Here is a 27,413-nt window from a genome sequence, read left to right as displayed (position 1 = left end):
GAGGTGGAGGTCTCAAGGAAGTTAAAACTCTCTGCAAGAGCAAGGAGCCTCTGGGGTGGGCACAGCCCCACGCAGGCAGCATGCAGGAGCCAGACACGTGCAGGGTGCACTTTTGCGCTACTTGTGCGTGACTGAGCCCCAGCGAGCCCACCCAGGCAGCTCAGCTCTGCCCTCCCTCGCCCTGCTCCTTCGCCCAAGCCACAGACAAAAAGCCTGGGCGCGCTCTCCTGCTGCAGCACTGGCAGGCGCGGTGCGCTTGTCACGGACCTTGCAAACCCCTTGAATTCGTGCTGCAGCCATGCCTGCCTGGGCAGAGTGCAGCTACCGCAGAAGTCAGTGTCCTATGGCTTTTGATCCGAGTCAGGGTTAAAAACACACATGTAAAGCCAACATCAACTGACATCCCTTCCCACAGAGGCTGGTGTTTGGGGTTTCTTGTCCTACTCAACCTGTGTGGTCTTCTCATCTCAGGGACCGTCACAGAGACCCTTTGTAAACCAGTGGACTTGGGTGTGCTCCTGCGCTCCTAGGTCTGTGTCCATGCCACAGCAGCTGCCCCCTGACCCCATGTTACAGTGAGACTTGGGTGTGAGCCAGCTTTTTCTCTGCTCTCACACCTCGGTTTCTCTGAGAAAAAGTCGCAGCGTGCCTATGGCTCTGGGGGGAGAACGCGTGAGCTCAGGCCAAGTCGTGAGCAGGATCGTCAGGTGGAGGATGCTCGGGAAGCCCATGGCAGGCACCTACTGCTCGGTACAGATGCAGCCAAAGACAGCCACAAAGGGCACGAGTACAAAAGTGCGCTGCTACAGGAAGAGCGGGAATAGACTTTATTTAATAAGTTGTACAAGGAACACAATAGTAATTCAATAATTCCATTTATTAATTGTCAAATAGTAATCCACTGCAATAAGAAACAAAAAAAATCAACACAAAAATAAGTTGCGGTTTGTGTGTGTGTGTGTGTGTGTGTGTGGGCGCGCGCGCGCATGTGTGTGTAACTTAAGATGGCAAGAGCAAGAACAAAAAGTAAACCTTTAAATGAGTATGTTATATACAGTCAGTATTGTCATGTTACTTTGCTGGACAGATTAATTTGGTGTTATCCAATCTTAGCAACAGGCCTAAATATTGCTGCAAATAACTGGAGGGCAAACCCGAAGCAGAAAAACAAACCCATAAACAAGATGCAGGATTAAAGGCATCCCCTACAGAAAAGAAACTGTGGTACTTTGTGTCATATCTGAAACCTTTTCATAATAGATATTTTGTGCTAAAACTCTTTATGTGAACTTACGTGGATTTCCATTATTTAAATAAAAGTGGACAAAAATCCCAACCTTTCACAACTGCCTTTTTTTCCCTCCCTTCACTCAATGTGTTTAAATTATTTTTCTATACAAGGTAAGTACATTGTCTGTACAAAGTTAAATATACATATTTACAGTCAAACTTCTGAGACACTAAGCCTTCTCTTCCGCTGATCTAGGCGGGAGACAAGCCTAGTCAATTTCAAACCCAGGAGCATGGCTAGTTTATCAAAACATTGCAAGTCGTGCTAACAGTTAGTTGTAGTTACTCTTAATAAATCTGTATAAAAGCATCAGCATAAAAATAGGCATTTTATATTATTAAATACGGCTTGTGACAAAATAGCAATATAACCCTTTGCTATTTGTATGGTAACTGTAGGAAGCAGAGTCTGATAGAACCGGTTTTGTTTATGCTTTTTCTTAATAAGAAAATGTCTATCAAAAGAGTATTCATAGTGGATTTACAGGCACGCATACAGCCAAGCCACGGTGTGGTTTTTTTTCTTTCCTCAAGGAAATACGAATCTATGTAACTGGTAACAACTGCTGGGAACAGCTTTCCAAACTGATTAGCCGTTTCTTATGACTAAGAGGCAGCCAAAATGCATGTATGTATTTGAGACCTACCACTGACACTGTAACCAAGAAGAAAAAAAAGGCACCCTCAGTGATACGTTGCTCCATATTATCAGAGCCTCTAAGATTTAATACTGGGAAAGAAGCAAAGTCTTCATCCCAAAGAGTATGCTTTGAAAAGCGTGTGATCCTTCAGGGCCAGCAACAGGGCAGGAGGAGCAGAGAAAGTAGGCCGTAGGACTCGTAAACAGGATTTGCTCTCATGGATGTTCTGTTTATTGGTTCTATTCTTTGTGCAGATAAATGTCAAAGCCAGGCTGATTTCTCTTCAAAAAACAGGACTCTGATTGTTTTGATGCACACAATACTTTCACACACACACACACCCTGCACAAAAGAAAAAAACCGTGCAGAGATAGGTAATAATCTTATTAAAGGGTTTGGGATTTTTGCCCATTTGCATTACGCTTTGGCTGACCTCTCTGGATTAAACCACCAGTCCCAAACTCCTTTTCCACACAGAGCTCTGCAGTTTAACCGTATCAGCTGTCCTCTGCTGGGTCTTAAGGTGCATGACATGGAGGAAGGGTTTTCTATGGAAGCGGAAGGCAGAGCAAAGCGAGCCTTTCAGCAGGGCAGAAACCAGGCAGAAAGCCTGGCCTCCCTGAACCCTGCCAGTGAAAGGGATCAGCTGCAAGGCTGCATACTGACCCAAAGCACTATCCTATCTCAACACACAAACAAAACCTATACCATGTGCTTCCCTGAAAGCCTTCTCAGAGGTAAGTACTCCATACAAATTAAGGTTATCACCACAACTTTTGCAGGGGAGGGGAAAGGAATACACAAAGGCAACACTGTAAACTAGAAACTGTCTCTTCTTCAGCAAAAAAATCACACCCTGAATCCGTGGAAGCAGGGCTACACATTCAACTCGATACTGTACCACATAACCACATCCTCCTAACACATCTCGTCTCTTGTCTATTACATTCATAAATTGTCTGTTTCTTCACTGTTTAAAAACACCACCTGGAAAACAACCCCATCACTGTCGTGGTGAGATCACTGTTATTTTACAGGTACAGAAGCTTCACGTAATTGCCTGGGAAGGTGCCAAACTGCCTTGTTCTCCTGGATGTACCTGTTGCAAAACAAAGCACAAGGGAGCGAGTAAGATGGAGCCATACACAAGGAAAGCTTAGGAGTTTAAAAAGGTAGAGATGTCAACCTCTCTGCCTGCAGGCATTGCTTTCTAAAACTAGAGGTCCTGGTCAGAGAGCCCTTTGGTACAGACAAGAACACTAGTTCTGCTACTAACTGTCTTTGGCCTTCCCTTTTAACACTTTAATAAGGTGCTGGTGAAAGCTCCAGGGCCTATAGGCTAGGAGCCAAACTCCTATCAGCGTAAACGAGCTAATCTCCCTTAAGGGGAGATAACAAGCCTAGATTTGCAGAGCTGAGATGGAGAACACTGTCCAGACTTGCATTCTTTGATAGTAAAGGGCTAGATTTTGCTAAACATACAGCTGCAGATGAGGCTGGATTTTCAGGGACTTCAACTCCCACCCATGTGTTCCCTTCATCCCCTACTTGCCACTTTCTGTAACTTATTGTGGCTTCCTCAGCTTTGGAAAACCTACAGAAATGCAGTTTTCCTTGGTTCCCTCTGTTGCTCTGCCATCTGTATGAGCAAGAAGGATCAGGAATAAGAGGGGAATGAGGAAATTAAGAAGAGAAAAAAAGAAAAACTAGAGACCTAGCAAGGAAAACAAAGCTCCACCAGCCTGCACCCTAATTTTAATGTTCTTGATGGGAACAGATGAGAAATTGTGAAAAAAGCTGATTTTTTTTCACCGTTTTGACCCCGCAGATGAAAGCAACTTCCAGATGCTCTGCAAAATTGCTCATCTGCAGCTCAAAAAGCTCTGCTGACAGGTAAGTGTCACACTCACCCACAAACCAGCCGTCGTCACATTTCTCCATGACATCGACAATGTCACCGTCCCTCAACTCCAGCTCATCATCATTCTGAGGAGTGTAGCTGTAGAGGGCTTGGTAGCTAACTCTAAAACCAGAAGGATACTGCACATTAGACATTGGATTTCCTTGACATCCCTTCAGAAGGAGAAGTCTCCCTTCCCTTTTCTAATTCCTATTATATTTTGTTCAATGCAGTCCGGACCTGTGGTTTCCATTTGAGAGGTGGAAGTCAACTGCATTAAATTGGCTGTTGTCACAAGGCCATGGCAGTAGAAAGTGTCACATCTGCACTCTGTGGGGTATGCGGAGAGCTTCTGTCTCCTTTTACCGTGTAGTTGTCTCCATAGACGGTAACAACCCAATGTATAGCAGCTAGAGAGTGTACAAGTGCAGACGCCCTACTGAATGCGAGCCAGAACCCGGATACACTCATTCCTGGGCTAAATGAGACCCCTGTTCCCTTGCCCAGGCACACAGGCAGGGCCAAGAATGACCAAATGGCAGAGTGAAGGACTTCAGAAAAAGATGCTGCCTGCTCCGCTGCACTAAGGTTGCTGGATAAATCACAGCCAAGGAGGTACGGTGCAAACAAAATCTAAGGTTGATTCCTGCCTGAGATACCACTTGTGCCAGAGGCACTCTGTATTTATCAGAAAGGAACCTTATGGAGTGGAAACAATCTGTGGGCAAATTTGTGGAAGCTTGGATCCCCTTCCTGTGGGGAGTGAAAACAGAGCTGATGTGAGACTTTCTGTGCTGCATGAAGGGGCAGGGGAAAGCAAAGGCTCCTCTCAGGAGCCAACTGCCAAGGAACTTCAGTCCCCAGCACACAGTGCAGGCTGCTACTCTCAAAATCACCAGTGAAAGGCCTCACCAAACTTAATGGCGGCTCCAGGTTTAACCCACCAGACAGCTCTGAAAATGTCAGCCTGGGTCTCTCAGACCATTTAGCCACCAGGACATCAGCAGAACTGGCCAGCAACACACCAAGTGGCATCGGTGTTGGGACTGCCCACTGTACGAGGAGGGTCTAAGACCGGAGGTGAACACATGGGCTCACATGAGCCAGGTGTAGCCAGTGGATATTCATTTCTATCCAGCTTCAAGATACAAAGTCTCCACAACCAGCACGAATCACATGCCCAAAGGAGACCCAGTCCTGGACCATGAGGTCTTTTGTTCAGGTGCTATACAGACACAAAGGTCCCAGTTTTAAACTCATTGTGATGATATGTGGCTATTTTTGTTCTTAAAAGCTGACGCTTTCCTGTAATTCTGATTTAACTCCTGAAGTGCTGAAGTTTTCACACCTCCCCACCTTCACCACCAGAGACAAGGCCCCTGGAAGAGATAAGAGCCAAAAGGACTTACGTGTCTCGTGGTGTTTGACTCCTGTCAGGGCTGGCTCCTTGCTGCTGTGCTTGAGGTTGCTGAGAAATGATGAGAGATGGTTTATGGTCATTAGGGATCACCTTGTGGCGAGAGTCAAGAGGCTGAGAAATAGTACTGCAGTAATGAACAGACTTTTCTGCAATGCTTATGATCTCATTGCAAACAGCTTCCTGTGTGGTAGGCAGCATTGACATCCAAGAACACCCAAAGAACAGTCAACAGGGGAGAGGGAGGGGAAAATATAGACAAGAAGAGATGGGACATTCCAGATGCATCACATAAGTCCAGTAAAAAAAGAAAAAAAAAAAAAAGAGTTGTAGATCCAGGTAAATATCCAGGTAGTGGAGTGCAGAAGGGATCCAGGTGTAAGCATGGAAAAACAGGCAAGATACAGAAGAATTTGGCATTTAGTTTGAAGATTTGTAACAAATACATATACATATATTTTTAAAAGCAGCAGCATAAGAGGTTGCAATTAGTTATGCAGTGGCACCGTTACAAATGCTATGAAGTCAGTTCAAGAACGCAAGGTGGGCTGCTCCATTCATGCATTTTTGCTTCATTTAACTTATACCCAGGGACTGGTACTACAATTAGCCCAACTTCTCGACAGCTATGATAGTTTTTCTAATTGCTAAATTCCCTTTTTCTGTTGCAAACAAAACAATATAAGCAAGTAGATAAATATATACCTACTTTGCTGCTAAAAACAGTGCTGGCATTTTATCTCTACTGAGGTATTACTGCCTAGGTGAAGAGAGCCTAGGACTACACATCTGATTTAAACAGTGGCCTTACCACATAGCTCTTTTCAGACTCTGTGAGATCTGGTCCAGCTCTCAATGAATGGTGGGAAGGCTGTGTGATCACCAAGCAAATGATAAGGAAAACATTTTAGCAGATGTTATATTGGTCAGAATTTTAAAAAAAATTTAAATGGAGCACAGACAACAAAAGAAAATTAACAACTCTTCCCCTCCCCACCCCAACACTACGCTTCTTGGACAACAACGCCTTTCATTTACACAAGAGACATTAAGGCTACAGTCGTGCAACCGCACCACAGCACACAGAACGCTGCAAAGGGAAAGGTGACAGTGAAACGGACGCTCAGAGCAGGGAATCGGAGCGGTTATGGACAGGAGCGGTAAGGGAAGGTTATGGACACTGCTACAGCCAGAAGCGGTACATAGGGTCATACTGCATTCCTGTAGGGGGAAAAAAAAACCCAAGGACAGAAGCATAGATTTGAGAGCATCAAACTTTGAAAGGCCAAAAAGCATGCTGAGAGGAATCTGCTGCTATTTTTAGGAAAGTCCTCAGTGACACTGACATAGGAGAGAACAGTAACTTGCTTGCTTCTTAAAAAAGACCAGCTCGTGCTCTCAGAAGGCACGATGCCAGGTAGCCCCATCAAACTCACTCTAGCTTATACCAAGCGAGGATCTGAGCTGCTCGTTTAATTCCCACAATGAGGCAGAGCTTCAGGTCGGAGGAGGCCCCGACTGGAAAACCCAGCTCCAAACACCACCGCCTGTGAAGCTTCTGGACTCTGACCTGCCTCTCTCCCCAGCCATGACTCTTCGCAGGGACGCGCGTGGCCCAGGGCACAGCAAGGAAAATCAGGGTGTCTGGCGTTGGAGGTTTTATGGGGAAGGTGAAAGTCACTGAGAAAGTCACATAGGTACCCAGAGCCTAGTTTTGCATACTTTTTGCATATTCAAACACCTGCTGAAAGCAAGGGGTGTGCTGTGATCGAATGGATGTCTGAACTAGTGTAGGGTTACTTGTTCTGCCTGCAGGACTGCTTGGCAAAGCAGACTGCATAAGATACAGAGCACTGTCATCCTCTGTGATCGTTCAACAAAATTTTCAACCCAAATTCCAAAGGCCTCAGTTTTTATGCTTTCCCTCCTCCTCTTTATTCACTTCAATAATGCCCTTCAGTAAAAGGCTTGCTTTCTCACAGCATCCTGAGACAGAGCAGAAGCAGAGGATAAAGAGGTTTGTGGCACCTTCAGCCCAAGCACGCTCAGAGAGTTTGGAGAAGTGCAGGGTGATGAGCTCACCCCTGCCTAATTCTCATTCTCAAAGCTCTCTGAACAACATCTTGGACCTCTGAAGCTGTGCCCATCATTGTATTAAAGCAAACCATCTCTTTTCTCGAGGACTGTGACCCACTCTAGGCCAACCGAACCCCATGGCAACTCCTTTGTAGTCAGCTGTACTGTCTGGGGCTGGAATCTGGGATCACTGCCCTAAGAAACAATGCCATGCATATTTCTATAGAGAGAAAATTAAATCTAAGTTGGATGGGCAACTGCAGTGGGATCCACATTCAAAGCATTTACTTTGGAGCCTGAAATTGTCACAGGATTTCTGGAAATCATTCGTGCCTGTCTACCATCAGCCCTGAAAGGCAAGTGGAATAATTAGAAATTTAAAATTAATATTGTGCAGACCAACTGGATATAGTGCATCAAACGTGATGAGGTCAGAGCTAACTCAGGTGGTGAAGTAGCTGGGAAAGCCAATTTCCAGGCTGAGGTGAGAGACAGCTGTAAGAATGATATTTTTTTTTTTTAATTCAGGAAAGTGCTTCTCTGCTCCATACTGATAAATTGACTGCTGGGCTTCTAAGACCACATGGTCCATTTCTTATTGATGAATTGTGACCTCCCTGACCAGCTTTTTCTCCAAAAAGCATTAATAGCTATAAATTAAATTAGTTATTTGAAAGCTAAAAAATTGCTACTACCTCTGAATGCTCCATGGTGCAGGCTTGTATGTGTAATGCCAGGAGGTGCAGCCTACCAACATCAGAAACTTGTCCATGTTCCTTTTCCTGGCAGGATCCCCATGGGGGACTTCCATGAGGCAGCTGGGCAGAGGCCAAGCAGTCCCCTCCCCTCCTGGCAGCCCCAAATTCCTGACAAGACACACGACTAAGTGGATCCCCCCCTGGCCTCTGCCCCAGAGATCCAGGCAGCTCCTACCAAGGCAGTGGGTGTCGCTGCACTAACTCCCAGGGCTACAGCAGAGCCCTGCAGTGAGGTGATAAAACACCCCAAAGTCAGCAGCTATGCAGCGTTAGCCAAACAAGGTGAAAAACTGACCAGATCAGATCCTATAATTTTAGGCTGTAAATGTACCACCCCACTGCTTCAAAGAAGTGGCGTTGATAGCATGACCTAGATGGCTTTTTTCTTTCTTTTCTTTTTTGTTTTTTTTCTTCTTTTTAAAATCCTTACATTATTCTTGCAGGGAGACAAGAGAATACAGAAAAATAGAGAAGGTGTTAATGGTCCAAATGCTCCTCAAATACAGGTTCAGGAAGCCCATGTACTACCTACAGTGGTGGATCCATGTGCCAGAGGTGGCCGAGGAATCAGCAAGTGTGGGGCACAGCTCCAAAGTATAAAACAGAGAGGTTCCCCCAAAACACTGAGCCAGCCCTGCTGCTGCTGAAGGTAAACGGAGGGCCCTAAAAGTGACCAAGTATTCACAACCCGTGAGGACAACTCAACTCCTACTCCCTTGGTAGGGTACGTGCTTTGTAAAGATTAAGTGAATAAACTTCAGCAGGTACAAAAGTGTCTATGTCTCCATGTCTACAGACCATACAAGTATGCAGTGCAGTACAGTCAGTCCTGAAGCACAGCTGGCCACTGTTTCCACCTCGTATGGAGTTTGAGGGTGGATCTAAAGAGCACCAGAGGTTTCTAAGAATACCAGAAGAAGGTTCCATGTTAGGAGCCTCGAGAAGTCCTGAGGCAGGTTTTAACTGTTAGGGAGAAAGATGCTGGGACTGCTCAACAGTGCCCTCCGTGCTCCTAGTGAAGTGTCATTAGCGTGTCTATCCAGTGCAGCTCTTGTTTACTTGTCTTCTTCCATCCCTTTCTGGTGCGAGTTAAAGGACTACATAAGCAAAGAGAAAGCTAAGCAGAACAGAACTAACAGAGAGACAAGACAGACAGACGGACAAATTGGTATCCCCTCAGAAAAGTGCACACATCAGCAGTGATGCTCCCACATGTGCATGGAGAGCCACGAGCAGGGAGGACTCCACAGCCCAGCCAAAAGAAAAAAGGAAAACCTCTGCACACACCAAGCCCCACCTCTTGTGAAAGTGAGGGGAAAGTTGGCCAAGGAGCTCTCACTAATGCCCCTGAAAGGCGGCATGTGAAGCAGCCTGACCTAAAAGCTGTCAAAGTCAATGGACGGACTCCCTGGCCCCTGGATCAGGAGCTGAAGGATGTGCCTACAGCAGAGAAATGCATCTCCCCTGGAGAGCAGGTACCAACACCTGCTGCAGGCTGTGCAGCTCTGGCTTGGATAATAGATGTGCTGGGCAGAAATGCCACCGTGCTGGACCTGTGGAGCAGCAGGAAACCACTGCGGGGGGATAAAAGCTTACCTTGGAGATGGTGCTAAGTAATGACACACCAAGTGGTGTGTGCTGGGGAACATGGCATCTGAGCATCCTCCTCATATGCTCTCCTCTCTACCAGCACAAAGTGGGTGAAATTACTCACCACTCTGCCTGAGTAGTTTTGTACAAGTGGAAGGGAGCAGACAGCCCCCACACTGACATGGCTCACACTGCTGGGCAATGCAGGGACCCTCGTTCAGCCGCTCCTGCCTTCCTCACTGGCTGGCTGCAGTCTGGCCCCGGGCCAAAGCTGCTGCACTGCTCACACCCTTGCTGGCACCACTGCTGACTGTCACACTAAGAGGACCTCAGAGTAAACAGGAATTAAACCAGAAATCTTCTGAGGGTCCCCTGAAATAAATTAATTTGATAGATTACATTACTGCTTAATATAATGTTTTACTGGAATATTGAAACAAATTATCTGTAAGTTACACTTGAAACATCTCTCACATGCTTTGGGGTTGTTATTTTTTCTTTTTAGTTTGGACTGTGAAACTAAACAAAAGGGAGTTACTTCAGAATAGCTCAAAGAGCCATTGAAGTTCATATTATTATTTAACAGAATAGGCAAGAACACAGTCCTTACATCAGCCCTGTACCAAAGGGGTCTTAAACCTGCAAAAAAACCTGGTTCAGAATTTCATAACTGGGGAGGTTGTCTATAAAGAGAAAAAAAACCCCTAAAATTCAAAATGGTAAAATACCTCAAACACCAGGGGTGGACAGTAACGGAAACAAAAACGAAACGTAATGTCTCATTTCCATGTCTACTAAGTGCTTTTCTCATTTGATTAAAATCAATGAAAAGATGACAGATTTTTGAAAAGGCCTCCAGCATATTACCTGCTGGAGCCATCAGCCTCTGTACTGGTCATGCAGATAATAAGAAGTCATTTGCACATATAAATACCGCTCCTGCTCTCTAAACAACTGTAGACTCTGAGCTGGGAAGGAGGTCAAGACTACTGATAATGTCACATACAGTTTTAACCTGACACTGATAATGCTCTGATTGTCAAGGCATATATCACATAAATTTTGGCTTGACTTCGACTCTAAAGAAAGGCCACAGGGTCCTATTACAACCAGGTGCAACACCCAAAATGAAATTCCATGCTAGTCAGCATTCTGAAGAAACATATTTCCCTAAATGTGGCTCTTTGCTCCTGCTTTTCTGAATCACAGACATCCAGTGCAAGCACCAGCAGGACCAAGCAGATCAGAGTTCAGGAGAAAGGCCAGAAATCTTATGCGGAATTTTAACATGAAGCAGGACATGTATCCTCTTGGACTCAGATATTGAAAATGAAAGGGAAGCACGAGGTGTTCAGTAAAAAGTTGTGCAAGCTCACAATCAGAGGGGAATGAGGTGATTAAAGGTAGCAGGAAGATTTCAGGGTTAAAGCTGTATCTTGCTCTCATAAACTGATCAAGAAAATACGTAACATTGGCAACTACTTCCTACACTGATCCTGCGTGAGCAGCCTGCCTGGTTCTCTGATCAAGCCTAAGATTGCTTCCCCGATACCCATCACTACAAGCTCAGTCCAGTTTTTGCTAATTGTGAGCTTTCTGTTTCAAATATTGCCATCTTGTGGAAGCTGCCTGGAAGGACTGAGAAGACACCAGCAGCTGTGATCACTGCTCATTCTGGGACCCTGGACAGCCCAGCCACACAGTGCTGAGGCCGAGTTGGTTATGCTGCACAGACCCTATCACATTCCTCTTTAAAGACATTTGTAGCTGTCACCAATAGAGCTGAGAACCTCTGAATCCTACCTGAGAAGGCTGGAAGAGGCTCCTGACGTCACGGATACCAAGTTGCCTATGCCCCCAGCTCTGAGACACTCAAACCCTCAATCCTGAGCGTAGGTGGTTAAACAAAACCTGAACCAAAGTATCTCACTGTACATCATTCCCACTAACAAGACCACCAATACTGCCTTATAAGGCAATCGAGCTGACCAACTTAAGGTCAGAACTAAACAAGCCCTGGGTTAATCCTTTGGAGGAACAGAAAATCAGATCCTCAGCTGATACAAAGTGCCAGAAACCCAGACTTCAGCTATGTGGATTTGCACCAGCTGAAAATTTTGCTGATACCTGCCCTTCTGCACAGCCTGGAAGTAATTTTAAATTATTTTTTTTTAAAAATTAAAATTCTGAATTAAGTGACAGGAGAAATCTCTCACCTGTGGAATCAATGAATGTCTAAACAAGCATATGACAAAACAATGGCATGGCATGAAATCAACTCTAAGTAATGGAAGAGTAATCAGCAAAGATGATTACCTGTGGCTTATTGACTCTGCATGTAAGTCTGGGAGGTGGCTGTGTTGTGACAGTAGAGGAAGAGAGGGCAGAAGAAGAGAGAGGAACAGATGAATAGAATGCTTTTGAGTCTGCAGTCTTTTGAAGAAAATAAAAGTTGGTCAGCTTGGCACACGCTCTCTTATCACAATCACTGCTAGTGATAAGAGCATCTACTACCCAATAAATTTGATGCACACACAGCAAACTTAACTCCATGCAAGGGCAAGTGCAGTTTCCCGTTGGTTTGTCTGAGCTGAATGCCTCATTCTGTTTGGAACATGCAGGTTACGCCTGTAAAAAATGCTACTAAAAATATATCCAGACAATAAGCAGCAGTCTTTATACAGCTTTCAATACACTTCTGGTTATGATCCGAGCAGAAATCAATTTGTCGTAAGATTTCCCAGTGTGAAATGTGTCATCTTAGAAACCCTAGTTCCTCCTTATTTAACATCGGCTAGGTAGGGTATGTCGTGGAGGCTATTGCAGTGCATCCAAGACAGTATTTATAATGCTATGATTTTGAGCTCTCCAAACTTCCACTGTTAGACAAGGTAGCATTGGGGTGCTGTAATTGATTTTGGCTAGTTGTAGCCCACAATGGAGGCCAAGTCAACTGAGAGCTGCAAAATAAGGCAGATCTCCTACACCAAGACTGGGGGCAGAAGTTATGTTATGGAAGCTACTGGAAGGTTCCCCTATGTTCGTACTCCTTGTAACATACAGTTGCATATAACTAAAAACTTTCAGGGAAAAGTATCACTAGGTCTAATTCTCAGTTGTGGCTAGACCCTTTCACATCATTTTGGAAATGCAAAGGTAATAAATTCCACTCAATGCACAGGTAACAGTCAAGCCTCCCTGACTCAGTCATGCACATCCCAGACCAAGGTTCACTGAACCACAGGCTCCAGGATCAACAGTGGACAGCTTTTGTGATTCTAGGAGCCAGGCTGACATTTACAAGGCTTTTCAGTCCTTGGCTTTAGGAGGAACAAATAAATTCTATCATCAAAGATGATCCACTGCACACTGGAAAATCTCTGAATATCAAGGAATTGCCTGTATTGTACACAGTGAGGTATAAGGGCATGAGGCCTGTGTGATACTTTCATGTGACACATCTGGTAATAGCCGCTATCTGGGACAATCACCTCATTAGATGTGACCAACTGAGTCAGTCCTGTACTATATTCTAAAATAATTTTCACTACACTGCTGCTGAGCCCTCTTCTAAAACTTTTTGATCTGCTGTGCAGTGAACGCCACCAGTGACCCCTGGAAGAAGGCCTTAGGATCATCAAATGACAGGTGGCAGCCACTGGCTCTGCCTAGCTGGCAGAATAGCACACACCCCAACACACCAGTTAAAATCAGGGATTCAGAGCAGCACACACACATGCAGAAGTACCTTCTTTTCCCCGCTTTGTAACTTTCCCAGATCACCTTTCCTCACGCCTCTTTTCTCTGTTTTACCTCCCTGCACAATAGCCATTAGCTCCTGACACAACTGGTTGTCGTCAGAGGAACCCACGGGTCGCTTTTCTGGGCTCACACGCATGTCTAGTTGGGATGGTTTCAGGCAGCGCTCGACAGAGATCTTGGGAACAGCATGCGCACCCTGCTCGGGGTTGCTGCTACCCTCTCTGGTCTTTTGGAGCCAGCCCTGGCTGCCAGTGGTGTCATGCTGCTCTGTGAGGATGCTTTCGGGGCTCTCGACTGCCCAGCGAGGCGAGTTACGGTAGCTTACGCTGGGAGAAGGGGAGCCAACAAACTTTTCTTCGCTTTGCAAGGCGGCCTGACAGAAACTGCGAGCGGAGGGCTGAGGTCTGGATGAGTAAGAAGGCAATGGGGATTTAATGGACCTGGGAGTTGAGGAGCCAGAGAGATGAGAATGGTGGAGGCTGGCTGTGGGGGAAGGGCTGGCTGCAGCAGAAGGCGAGAGAGAGTCTGTGTGAGAGAGGGAGGCTTCAGGCGGAGGAGGCAATGGAGGAGTTATGGCAGGAGTGCTGCTAGAAGACACTCCCACGGTCAAAGCAATCCACTCAGATGTGACTGCCTGCACCTCTGGAGATAAGGCGCGGCGTGCAAAAGGCAAAGGCGGAGGAGTTGGTGTATGGAGCAGCTCAGAGCTGGGAGACTTGAAGGAGACAAAAGCAGGAGAGAAAAAAGAAAGAAATGAACAAAAAAGTAATAAAGAAAAATACAAAACAACCGAGCAAAAGTAAAAGGAGAGAGAGCGAGCGTGGAGAGGAGCAGATCTGTGACCAAGCTTGGTGCATAAGTTTTCCATGGACAGGTGGACCATGTTGGAGAACCTGCTGTCTGCAGCTACTCCAACCACAGAGCCAGTCTGTATCTGTGCTGCCTTCTCCATCCTTTGACAGTATCCCAGACACAAAACGTCTTGTCGAAGACCTTAGACTTCATACCATATGCCCTAAGTCCCTCAGGGAGGAGTTGAAATGACAGCATGCAGCACTTGACTGGCCTGGCAGTGACAGCTGGGGCCCCAGCAACTCACACCGTGGACCCAGTCAGAATTCACTGCTGCAATGAATTTTGACTTTATCCAACTCTAGCATGAGCAATGTCTGCTCCCCAAGAGACTTGCATTGCTGAAGCTGTGGAGGAGAAAGGGATCAAAAAGGCAGCTGTGGCTATTTGGTCTTTAGGCGATTAAAGTAGGTCCTATGTTTATAAAGGCGGAACACACGACCAAGTTCTGTCCTTAGTTATTACCACCAGCGACGTCAGTGAGATCACCTACATTAGCACTGATCAGAGTGTTTCTCTGCCCTTGGCCAAGTTAGGCAAAGAAGTAAGAGAGATAATTGATTTACTAGGGGAGGGATCAAAAGAATAGCAAAGGAAACCAAAAAAGGGTGGATACAATCCCTTCCATCAAAGGGAGAAGCTTGCAGAGAGCTGGTGGCAGCCAGGCCACAGCTATGGAAAGACGGCCAAGCTCAAAAAGAAAAGCTCAGCTGAGGTCCACTTTTACCAGGAACCCCAAACAATCAAGAAGTCTTTCCTCTTTACACAGTGGCTAAGAATATAACCACTCCTTTTAAGGAAGATCCAGAGAGACACCAGGCATGAGCCATGGCAGCCTTTCCCATCCGTCCTGTACCGTATATCCCTTCCTCCTGATCCCAGTTCTCCACTTTTGTTCCTTGCAGTCTTGGCCTCAGAATGACCTTGCTTCAGTCCCATGGGTGAGAGGGGGATGCACCAGAACCTCATGGCTGTGACACAGACACATATGCTGACCTTCAAGCATGAGTATTTGCAGGATGAGAGCAAAACAAAGGGATTTAGAGACTCTCTGCCTCCCTGATACTTTTCCGTGGCAAACATTCTGGGATCCCCATACAATTACCTGCTGCCATTTTGATTCCTGGTTTGAACTGCAGTATGGTTTATATGAATCTAATATTCATGGAAGATCCCAGACTGGTCTGATCTCAAAGCCTGAGTTCATTTAGCACCAATTTCAAATAATACAGGCTGCTCTCTTGACCCTGTCTGCCAAAACCCTGGTCACGAGCTGGCACATTTAGGAGTAAGTATACAGCTCCATTCAAGCTGACGGGGATCAACATAATGACTCCTACAGACTATAACGGTCTGTGACGCCTTTTTAATAGTCATAATAAAAAATGCACTCATTGCAGTGGAGGTCTGTAAAGCCTAAACATGCACTCAGGAGGAGATGGATCACCAATTCATTCCACCTCTGGCAGTGAAATCTATTCAGACAGCTGTGAACTGTAGCCCTTTCAACCTGGCCTGAATTCAAGATACAGATCAGAGATAAAAAGCTGAGTCTCCAAATCCCCAAATGACCCATTCATTAACCTTTCTGGTAAATGAGACATCACCTCTTCCTGCAGCTGCAGTGTGCTGCAGGGAGCACATGGCTTTTACTGTGCAAAACACTAGTCTTAGCTACAGCTTTTTTCAGCTATTGCTTCTTGCACCGCAATGGCAACATCCCTCTGCTCTGCAAGGTGCTGTAACTGGCTGCATCTAGTCCAAATACCTGTGGTGAAGCTGTCATGCTGCGGTTAGGGGAGAGGGACATTGGTGGGTCAGGATAGTCGATGGCATTCTTGACCACTGGCCGTTTGAGCACCTCCACGTAAGTGACAGGGAAGATGCCTTGGCGACTGGTGCCAGAGATTTTTCCTTCATACCAATTCTCATCCACTCGTCGAATCAACATGATCCTTTCACCCTATGGGAAGGAATAGTAACGCAGTCCTGACATTAACATATTTAATCATTCCAAAGCAGATTACCTATTTAATCTTTCTGCAGTTGACTTAAAACAATCTGTGGCTCTCAGCCTCCCCTATTTCCCAGTTATGTGGTCCTAACCCTAACCTCTTTGTGAGAATGATATTTTTCAGTTCAGAGAAGGAGGAAATGCAAATCTTGTGGTGCTGAATTGGGCTGCACCCAATGCAGAGTCAGTTACGCTTACTCAGTTATGCTTACATTTTCAAGACCCTACTTGCTAAAGCCAGTTAAAAAAATGGAAACCAGCAAGGAAACCAGAGACCACGAGACTCTCAGGGGTAAGAGGTGTACAGGGAGTATGCACAGGTCTGCCGATTAAACTAGGTCTCTCTATGCTCTCTCCTATTTTGCTGACAAATGAAGTGACTTCCAGATCCTTAATATAAACCGCAAGCCCCACCTTCATGTATAATTAAAAGACAGACAAGATCTAATTTGAGCATCAAAACAGAAAGCTTTTTGAGATGGAGAAGTGCTGCTACTTAATCTAAATATGGCTGACTTTGCTCTGGACAGCCACTACACAACCCACTCCTGCCCTTTCCTCTGCAGCCAGGTCTAGCCAGTCACTTCAATATCGCAGAATCTCACTTGCCTGCGCTCAGTGATTTGGCTTGTAGCATGAAGGAAGGCGAATCCAGTTTCCTTCTTTTCTATATCACCATTCTCATGTGACTGTGTGCGTCTCCACTGGAGAGGATCAGACTGGTGACACATCACCAAATATCTAATTTGCCTTGCAGATCTAGGCTTCCAGCACTTGTGCTCAAAGTATCTTCTCAGCTAGCCGTAAGGAAGCAATTGACACTTCTTGATTCAGCCTACTGCAATACTCTTACTACAATTCACTACATAATGACTATGGAGTAAAAACATGGGTGTTGAGAAGGAATCCTTCCTGAATACAGAGTTCATCTCATTGGAGCTTTCATTTAGAAATTGCAAGTTACTAGTGTTAAAAAACTTCAGCATTTGTCTGAATTCAATTAATCAGCACAACAAAAGTCCTACCTTTCTGAAGGACATTTCCACTTGGGTATCCCCATTGAAGTTGAACTTAGCAATAGCATCTCCGTATTCCAACACTTGCAGCGGTGATGGCTTTTTGGGCTGAGCTTTCTCAGCCGGTGGGAGGAGCTGGAATGAACAAACAGAATCAAATGAGTCACATACAAAAAGCCCACAAACTGGTCACTGGCAGAAAGGGAGTGGTGGGCAAAGAGAACACCTGCAAGGAAAGCAGTTACCTCTATGTAAGATCTTGGGAAGATGCCAACTCTGCCATGGTGTTCGCCTTCATACCAGTTCTGGTCAATCTGTTTGTAAATGTAAACAATATCTCCTTTTTGCAGAGGAAGTTCCCTGTTAACAATACAAATACTCCATCAGAACTTCACTGGAGAACAGACGTGTTCTGTTTCTGTCCAACAATCCCTAGGTACCACGGTCTGCATCAGCCCTGTTGATGCAAATCATGCTCCACCCAAAATGAAAGCTGTATGTTGAGAATTACCCCATTCACACTGTGATGTGCAGAGACTCTCTTGCTCTTTGGGCATCCTGTCAAAAAAGCTGGCCTATGAGGGCCCTACTAACCACACACCCACCAGCAACAATGGAGTCAAGCTCAAACAAAAGATGCTACTGGCTGCTTCCCACGTTGGGTATAGTGAGCAGTGCTCAATTCCTGTTTTGAAACAGGTCATATAACAAGTGCCTTCCAAAGAGACACATGATTTTAATGGAAGCTAGTTTGCTGGTTAGATGAACACCCTGACACACCAACGTTGATCCTGCAATGACTACACTTCTGGTCAGCCTGTGGTTGCGCAACCACTGACCACAGGGGCTAACAATTGGCATTTCTGTCTACAGCCTTCAGTGCTAAAATTATGAATGTCTGTAGGTTAAGGAACTCCCACTGTGGGCAGCTTGTCTAGGCTCTTAAACCTACTACCTGGGTCCACACAGGAAAACAACCAACTCAGGCTTTCCTAGCACAATTTTCACAACCTCTCCCTTACTTTTGTCTGGCACCCTGTTATGTTCTGCTCAGGGGACACAGAGTTACACCTTACACCTGCCTCAGTTTTATTACAGGTGCTGGGGAGATAATGTGTAAATCATTACAAATCACCACCTGTAGAACTTACAACAAAATATTCCCAGGACACTAGCACCTGAGAAGAAAAGCAGCATGCCTTCACTGAATTCTGTTCTTTCTTCCCTCCCTGGCAATGTTAAAAAGAGAGCTTCTCCAGGCTCCTGCAGAGGGAAATGCCTTCCAGGCCTTCTCTTCACAGCAGTGTTCCCCAAAAAAGATGAGTAATGCTGTGTGATTCACCCAAGGTACCACAACAGGGCTCAGAGGCACAGCAATGCCACCAGAAATATCTACTGGTGCATCCACAGATGCCAGGGGAGCAGTGACCACTCTGTACGCTTATAGGTCCTGAACTGGGAAAATCCTGGATCAAGAGCCCATCTACATGCTTAAAGCTAGGCATCTGTTTAAGTCCCTTGCTGACTTTGGGCTATGCTTAGCACAGTGAAAAGGATGCTGCTGTTCTGTATATCTATGTTCTTCTGACCATCTGTATGGCAGATTTACACAGAGAGCTACTAACACAGTTCTTCCAGCTCCTAAATCGGAGCACAGCCAGGGATGTCACACAGGGGAATCCCTTCCATTCCCAGCACAAGGGCAGTGACAGAGCCGAAAGGTCTCACCCAGTCGTCCTGCTTACAAGGTGGGAGAAGGAACAGCAGCCAGGGTGCTCTCCCATGGCTCTCCCCACCCTCAGGGCAGAGCGCTTGCTTGTTCCAGTAAAGAATGTGGGTTTGCCCTAAAAATCACATGGGATACAAATGCACTGAGAAAGAAGACATTTTCCCAAAGGTCCTTTAGAAGCTGTGACCTGCCAGATTCATATTACTTTTCCCTGCCTTACTATGGACACCTTTGCTTAGAGCTGCTGGAAAGACACTACCAAAACATTAATCCAATTGCACAACACTTCATAAATGCTGCATCCTAAGGGGAAAAGCAGAGGAAGAACACCCAAGACAGTAATAACAAGCTGTACTCACTTTAGTGTCTGTGCTTTAAAGTCAAACTTGGCTCTAGCAGGTCTCATCTAGAGATTAAAAAAATCAACACATTAATAATTAGGTTTTCAACCCTCTTCTGAGGAAAAGCACCCAACTCTTCTATAGCTAACGTTAGTCTGGGGAAGAAATTGAATGCGGGTATTCTGCTACAAGCTTGTGTGCAACTGGTACTACAGTCCAAATATGGTGGATGGGTCTCTCCCACCAGAGCAAAAAGTGCCAGCTTCTGGTACAACAGTAATTAAGAGCTCTACAGAAAATGGATTTAACAGCAGTAAACTTTTAGATGTGACAAACCCCACTGAGTGAGAGCTGCTCCAGTAACTACAGTTACTGGGGCTCTAGGACCAAATTTCCCTTGACATGTGAACGGAAAAGCAAAATTTACTAGCTGGGAAAGAAAAACAGTAGGATTTTATTTGATGTGGCTCTTACTGATTTTTACCTAGCCCTACTGAATCCTGCAATGTGACCCATGTACTCTGTATAAATTGATAGGAAAGAGACAAAGGTGAGGAGGAAATACGAATAAATTAAGCACGCCTAAAGAAATGTCTTCAGTGGCTCTAAAGCCAAAGAGGACGTTGACAGCAGGCCTAGTCTTCAAAGCTTGATTTACCTGGATGATTTTCTAATGGCCACCAAAATATTCAGACAATTTTAAAGCCATTCTGGTAACAGAGCGTAAAATAAGAAGCACTCATATTCATGTGGCATCAGAACGTTTGAAACTACATGAAGGGCAGACAAGTGTACTGCATGCACCTGGTGACCACTTCACCCACTGCCGCTGTGCAGCACCTAGAGCCTCAGCAGCAGTCCCTGAGGCAGGAAAAGGCATTTGGCCAGGACACCTGGACTAGCATCCAGCCCTCGGGAAAAGTGCCTTGGGCTCATGGGAGAACCATCTACCTCCTCCTTTGTCTCTTTCGGAAAGACCGACCAGGTTGTACGCAGTGAAACATGCTGAGACTTTTTCCAGCGGTTTCTAAATGACATTAAGCGTCTTGCAAGAGGAGAAGAAACAATCCATTTCTTAAAAAAACCTACGAGATAGTCACAGGACCAGGCTCAATAGGACATGAAGTGTCTAAGCATAAGGCACAGAAAAGAAGACAAGGTAGCAATATGATGCAAAAGATGTAGAATGCCTTTGATTCACTAAAGGTAGCTGATATTTAAAGGCATGCATCACAGGTGTGCACCAGCAATTCTCAGCAGGCATGCTTTAACATATGCAGCTTGGTATAGAGATATCAATTAATCTACCAGGCACAAGAGTCAAAGCAGATCTAAATGAAGCCAGAATGGGAAAGGGGGAGGTGGAAAAACAAAACAAACCAAAACAAACGACATTCTCTGAAGAGCTAATGTCGGCCTAAAGCACAACATTGTGAGAGGCATATGGCTTTGGGTCAAGCAGCAGACTGAGGTAACTGAAACAGACCTCTGACCCAGATTTCCTCTTTGCTGTATCGTCTACATTTAGGAGGTCCCCAAATCGCTCATTAGTGATAAACTGATGGTGCGTTGGAATAACCCCTGTGTGCCTTCTAGCTGCAATATCAGCTTCTTCTTGCTCACGTTTAAGCCGTCTCTGGTCCTCTAAAAGTTTCTGCCATAAAATTGCATAAAATGGGCAGTAAATCATCTAGTTAAAGGCATTCAAAAGCTGCCATAAATGTGACTTAAATAAAATTTCTGAGGTCCCAGCAAATAGCTGGGATTATACAGTTCAACATAAAATACCAATTCTACTAACTACACAATACCCGTTCGTTTTGCAAGCACAGGAAGTACATCACCGTTACGGCATAACTGAAATCCGGCTCATACAGAGGATCGGATACAAAGCTGATGGAAGTCAATGAGGAGTTGTTCTAAGTTTTGGCCAGGTCCTGGGAGCTTCTAAGAAGGTTGCTGGTAATGCAGAGGGCTGACAGAACCCCCCTTTGACCAATAAGGATTTTCTCTCATTGACTTCCAAGAGACCTGAATCAGTCCTGCAGGTAAGTTCCGAGGCACCAAACTCCCCTGCGCTTTGCAAGGAGCTTGGGAGAGTTCCTAACCACCTCAGCTATCAGGTTTTCCCATGCTTCATTTGGGCTCACGTAATACACTTAGTAAAATAAAATAAACAAAGCCCAAATAATTATTTTGGACTTCTGAAGCCTCTGGCACACTGGTGGAAACGTGCATTCTTGAGTATCTGGGCAGAAAGATTCTTCCACCTTTTGGGGCTGACTGTAGGCTGAAGTGTTCAGCTCTGTGCTAACTCATTTGAAGCCAGCAGGTCTTAGTGAATTCAGAGTGTTGCTCTGACATGAGTTTTCGTGCTGGATTTTGGAAGTGGGGGGATTACCAACTGTTTCAGGGAAGAAGACAGCAAAAATATATTTTCACATAGGAATTAAGAGCAGGTTTTACCATATTTCAAAGCAGTGCTGCCCAGCCATTCCAGAAAGGACTGCTACATTCTGTCATCAACAACTTGAGACACCTTAAAGAAATCTAGTTTGCACCAGGGAGCAATTTCACACTTTCTGATAGCTTAAAGTATCTTACATTTGCTGTTCAAAAACTGGGGACCACAAGAAAAATACTGTTCTCACCAGTTTGATTAATATCGACTCAAGTGGCTTGCTTGGAGAACAATAAAACCTCAACTCACTTACAGAGCAACCATTTCACCTTTATCTGCAAGTACTGGGGTGTTGTACCACATCTCACATACATCTCCAACCTTTTCACATTCTTTAAAGCCCCCATATATAATTTTGTGCAATTCATAAGAACTATCAGGCTCATTTTAAACAAAAGCTAAACTGGACTACACGTTATACATTAAATCAGTGGCAGAGGTAGTATCAAGATTAAAACATACTAGTTCCAGCTTGTTGCTCTAACTTCCAATACACATAGCCATGGACATAGAAGCTGTCCTTATATAAGGCTGAATGCTATATTTCTTGTATGTGGAGCTGCTACAACGGTTATTAGGCCAAAAAGGAGGGCATTACCTCTTTATCGTCATGCCGCCTGCGGATAATTTCTTCTGGAGTTTCCATGTAATCAACTGCTGCAAAATGCCTTGGTGATTCTGAATCTACTTCGAAACAACATAAGGAAGTTAAAATACAGATGGATTTATCGAGCATAACCAGAAAGGAAAAAAATAGATATTTTTAAAACAATTTGTCTCCATTACGACAGCAAGGATTCTCAATTGCCATTGACCAAATTGCCGATCAGACATTGATAATTTATCCATTTTCATTTTTTTCCCTTTTGGGCTGTACTTGTGAACAAAGATCCAAAAACAGGGAGAAAATAACAGTACGGGAAATAGTAAAGACACAGAAGGACTTTGTGAAGAAAAGATTCGCTGCCATCAAAGTATGATTTGGCTTGTTACTGCTGAGGAAAGTTTAATACATACACACGCGTGCGCGCGCACACACACACACACAACTAGACCTTGAGAAACAGCTTCTTAAAGCAAATCATCTGGGTTTTTTTTTTTTATATTCCCATGTGTGCAAATTATATAGGACTAGTAATATCTCATGTTGAGATTCTTGCATCCCTGGAGTTGCTTGAGAGACAAACTGAACCCGATGTGATTAAAAAGGCAGCGGAAATCGTTTCTCAGAAGTGCAGCTGTTAGCAAGTCCTGAACAAAAACGCTCAGCGAGACACGCGAAGGACGTTAGACACACTAGGGGAAAAAACAGAGAGTCAGGGGATGCAAAGGCGGGGAGTAAAAATGCAAGGGTTGTGGAAGAAAAGGGGAGGAGAAAGGAAAGGAAGGAGACAGGTGAAGGGACACTGGTAAAGAACACAAAAAGCCACCTCCTAGGTACGTCCCAAGTTCACTTTGCGGGTTGTTGTTTGTGTCCAGGCTGTGACAGAGAGCATATGGAACAGGGTTCCTATTGTTTAAGGAGTCAGGAGTGTCAGCCCGGCCCACGTAGCTATCTCGGCTAGATCCCATGGTGGGGGAGTAGCTAAGCCTCTCCACAATCTCAAAGGAAGACAGGCGCCTGGGGGCTAGCGGCCTGCTTCTGGAACACAGTTGGTGCTGGGAGTGGTAACTCTTGACTCCTACGCTTCCCTGCCGTTGTATGGGGTCGTCCGAGTTCTCAGGGCAGGGCACTGCTGGGCTTCCCTGGCAGTCTGGGGGTGGAGTCCCACAGGATCTGTGCTGGAAGGGCTTTTTCAATCGGAAGGGAAGTGGACTCATCAGGTAGACGTTTCTGGGGAGCATGTGTCTGTCCCCATAGACATCCCCTTTGGAATGTGGGTTCCTGGAGGCCTGCTGCTGCTCATGCCTTCGGATAGTAGTGAACCTGGTGTAGGAAGCTGGGCACGTGCCTTTGCATCTGTTGATTTTATGCTTCTGAGGCCCATTGAGGTTGCTGCTGCTGCCGCCGCTGTCATTGGATGCATTTGAGAGGAGATCTAACTCATCTGTGCAAGCTGAAAGCGTGTCCATAGGGATGGCATCACTGACATCCGAAGCTGTGTCCTCCACGTTGCTGCAGGAGTGGGAGGATTTATCTGCCAAGCTGGCAGCATCCTTCTCTTCTTGGTGTGCTTTTGGCAAATCCAGAAGAAACTCTGCAGAGTAGGCAGAACTCAGACAAGTTTTAGACTGGAGAGAAGTGGTGAATTTGGTTTGTCCAGTGGAAAAGTCAAGCGAGGGCATTGATCGGGATCTCTGGATCAGCTGCTCAAAGGCACTGATACGGGAGGAAACGGTGTGTTTGGGGATCTGCTCTGAACCCTCTCGACTAAGGCTGTGCTCCATCCTGTCCTTTGCTTCATTCTCAAACTGAAATGCAATATCCCTCACGCTGCAGGAGGAGACTGTGCCCAAATGGATTCTGGACCGGTTGATCTGGTGCATGTCTTTATACAGCATTGTAAACTCCATCCCACTCTTCCTGGAGGCAGGGAACAGGTAGCCTTTCCTAGAGTTGGTGCCATACTCCTGCAGGCTCATTGTACTGCCAGATTTGATGGCATACTCCTCCTTCGACTTCATCAACATGTTTTCTATGCTTTCCCCTATGTCTACCATGAAAGCTTTTTTATTACTGAACAAGGCAATGGAGCTACGAAGGTTTTCGCAGCTTTGAGCTCTCTCATGCGACAACAAAATACCCTTCTTGTCCTGCACAAGAGCAGCTGAAGCTGCTAGTTTGGGTTTGAATTTAGAAGGGAGGATTTCAGTAATGCAGGCTTTTGCAGCTGATAAGGGCTTCTTATGTTTACATGCGTGACCTAACATACCGGTATGACTAGTGTTAAAGGTTCGGTTATTAACTGAAGAGGGTGCAGTCATATGAGCATTCCCACCTTTACGATCCACTGGTAAGCATGCAGAATAAAATAAATACAACCTGTTAGCTTAAGTGCTAGAAAGCTACTGCGAAAGGAGAAAGAACATGCTTGGGTTTCATAAAATGCACTTTAAAGAGACAAAGTTCCAAAACATAAAGAAAAGCGGGAAGAAACTGCACAACAAGCCACGCTTACAGTAGGTGAAGTGCTGCTAACATATCTAAAATGAGAGGCTTGGCCAGAAGCAGAACTGGAGCACTTTGAAGGTACCCTCCTAAAAAGTGCTACGCATCATCAGCTTCCAGGGAAGCTGCGGCACCATGGAAAAAGGCAGCAGAACCGTGGGCAGGATCAGAGTGTCAGCAAGAATGCAGAGGCACTACCACTGCAAAAGCAACTCAGTACCAAGCCTGTAATCACACCTACTATGGTCTCACTACAGCGCTTGCCAAACAGTTTATTCCTGGGAGGGAGGAAGCAATCGGCAGCTGACTAACACAAGCAGGCCACATCTGCTGGCCTTGCCCAAGAGCTGCCTGCTTAGAGATTCCCCATACTAGGAATAAGCTGAGTGTCCTTCAGACAATGTGGTTGGCCATGTTTGCTTTAAAAATCAAGGAGTCAGATCAGGACATTTTTTTTTAAAGTCAGATCCAGTCTGAGTTCAGCTTAGACTGCAGTTTTTAGGTCTGTTTCCGATTTGAGTTCAAACTCAAATGTCAAAATAACCATTCAGATCCAATTGCAGTTTGGGGAACAGTAACTGTTTGAACAGATTTTTTTGTTCAGATCCAGTTTGACTCCCTGCCCTACAGGCCTGACATAATGCTGAAAAACAGCTGGAAGACGGAGACATAGAGACCTTTTTGGTGTGATGTACTATTTTTAGGGAGAGCAGTTCAGAAACCAAACACATTCCTTCCCTGGTCCTCTCCCCATCTCAAGCCATTTTTAGGTTGAAGCTGGCTCAGAGACACATTTCCCAATACAACTCCCTAATGGGAGTCAGGCTCTTCCTTGTCCTAATCTTCTAGAGACCTCATGATGGAGGGAGGAAAGGGGAGGAGATGTAGCAGTCTCCGTTGCCTTGCTCCCTCAGAGCCTGCGCGGCATTGCCGGTTCACAGGGTACCATGCATTCTCTGCATGCCCCTCGCAGGCAAGAGGCTGTAGAGCACATGGCCCCAGATACACCAGGGTAGCCAGGCCAGCAGAGCTGGTGTGGCCTGCTGAGATACTGCGGCAGGAAGAGCAGAAAAGGCAGGGAAGGGCTCTAGCATGGCAAGGCAGTAGGAGCATACGGATAGCAAGGCCAGCCTGAGCAGCCTCGAGGAAGAACATGAGGGTGTGGGGTGTGGTTGAGGTGCTGGATGGAGGGAGCTGCTCCAGTTGGGAAGAGGAACCTGGATCAGATAAAGGGGTCATGAAAAACATTGGCCAGTGTGGGCTGAGAGAAAGAAGGAGGGAAAACTGGGGATGGCAAAGAGGAAGGACAGAGGAAAACTCAACTAGCTTGAATAAGACTCTAAACCCTGTAGCAGTTTGCCCCATATCACCTGGCTTTTGACACTGCAGAACGGAGAGGCGGTTAGTGCTATGACAGCTTACCTTTTGTGGAAGCAGAGCTAGAAGGTCGCTTGAGACCACTCAGCCCCTGGAACGGGATATCTCCACCTTCCAGCACACTCTTGTAAATCTGCCTTTCATTCTCCAAGCCAGCAGGGTCCCCCAGTGCTGGTTCTGACTCCCTCTTCACTGCATGGTAGTTGGGTGAATATGTGGAGCTGGAAAACACAAGGGGGAGGGACAACAGTGGGTCACTTCTGTTTGCTGAGAGGTGCGTGCAAAGTAAGAGAAAACCACTCTTATGAACCCAGAATAGACTGTGTATAAAGAACTGGTGCTGAATTAAGAGGTCATGAATACATTGCGATAATGCTCTAGGTTTGGCACTATCATAGCATTCTCCACCTGAGGGTACTCTCCCAGCTCAGTCCCCCAGAAAACAGGCAGCAGGAAAGCACTCCTCCTTTATTTTACAGATGAGACATCAGAGTAACAGAGCAGATGCATGATTTGTTCTCAGACACAAAGGAATTCAGTGGCTAGCTGGAAGCAGCACAAATATCTTCCAGCTCCCAGTACTCTCTCCCTAAAACACTAGCCATGCATGTCCCCTGGTTACAAAGCACAGCTGCTCAGGAGTTCATCTCAACCAGTTCATCCACCAATCAACCATATAGTTCAAGACTCCCAGAGCAATTTCTCAAGCCCGTCAGTGAAAGACCATGCAGAGAAGCAATGGTATGGGGCTATATACACCACTGTTTTAAATGCCAAAGAAATTTCCAGGCATGCACAGTTCTGCTCAGCTTTGCTTCAGGCTTCCACGACAGGGAATGAAAAATCTTGGACTCTAGGTCTACCATGCAGATACATAAACAAAATGCTACTAAAATGAGTACAATTTTAATTTATTAGGCCTTTAAAGACTGGACGTTTACTACAAATCCCTTTTCCCAGTCATGGATCTAAGCACAAGTATGCCCCCTCCATCTTATTTCTAGATTTCACTGTTTTCTCTCTGAAAAAATAACCAGCAATGCCATGGCACAAAAGGCCTTTCCAGGTACAAAAGACTTG

General features: G+C 45.5%; 1 protein-coding gene across 33 annotated transcripts in view; it reads right to left on the bottom strand.

Moving 5' to 3' along the window:
• Positions 1 to 812: 812 nt before the first annotated feature.
• The window catches only part of SORBS1 (sorbin and SH3 domain containing 1), a 174,884-nt gene continuing 148,283 nt past the window's right edge, over positions 813 to 27,413 (bottom strand). For 10 of the 33 annotated variants that reach the window (XM_075108002.1, XM_075108010.1, XM_075108013.1 and 7 more), the window contains 10 exons: positions 26,379 to 26,554; positions 22,446 to 22,531; positions 20,873 to 21,040; positions 19,405 to 19,451; positions 17,562 to 17,676; positions 17,326 to 17,451; positions 16,055 to 16,249; positions 5,241 to 5,299; positions 3,842 to 3,954; positions 813 to 3,030 (listed from right to left, as the gene is read on the bottom strand). In XM_075108002.1, coding sequence (XP_074964103.1) covers positions 2,963 to 3,030; positions 3,842 to 3,954; positions 5,241 to 5,299; positions 16,055 to 16,249; positions 17,326 to 17,451; positions 17,562 to 17,676; positions 19,405 to 19,451; positions 20,873 to 21,040; positions 22,446 to 22,531; positions 26,379 to 26,554 — 1,153 coding nt within the window. In that variant the 3' untranslated portion in view covers positions 813 to 2,962. Of the gene's footprint in view, positions 3,031 to 3,841; positions 3,955 to 5,240; positions 5,300 to 6,059; positions 6,120 to 11,988; positions 12,028 to 13,420; positions 14,150 to 16,054; positions 16,250 to 17,325; positions 17,452 to 17,561; positions 17,677 to 19,404; positions 19,452 to 20,872; positions 21,041 to 22,445; positions 22,535 to 23,277; positions 24,842 to 26,378; positions 26,555 to 27,413 lie in introns of those variants that run through there. The other 23 variants (XM_075108015.1, XM_075108011.1, XM_075108014.1 and 20 more) reach the window with 8 other exon arrangements.

Source organism: Phalacrocorax aristotelis, chromosome 12 (genome assembly GCF_949628215.1).
Source record: "Phalacrocorax aristotelis chromosome 12, bGulAri2.1, whole genome shotgun sequence".
NCBI classification, from domain to species: domain Eukaryota; kingdom Metazoa; phylum Chordata; class Aves; order Suliformes; family Phalacrocoracidae; genus Phalacrocorax; species Phalacrocorax aristotelis.
This window is presented reverse-complemented; position numbering and strand designations above follow the sequence as displayed.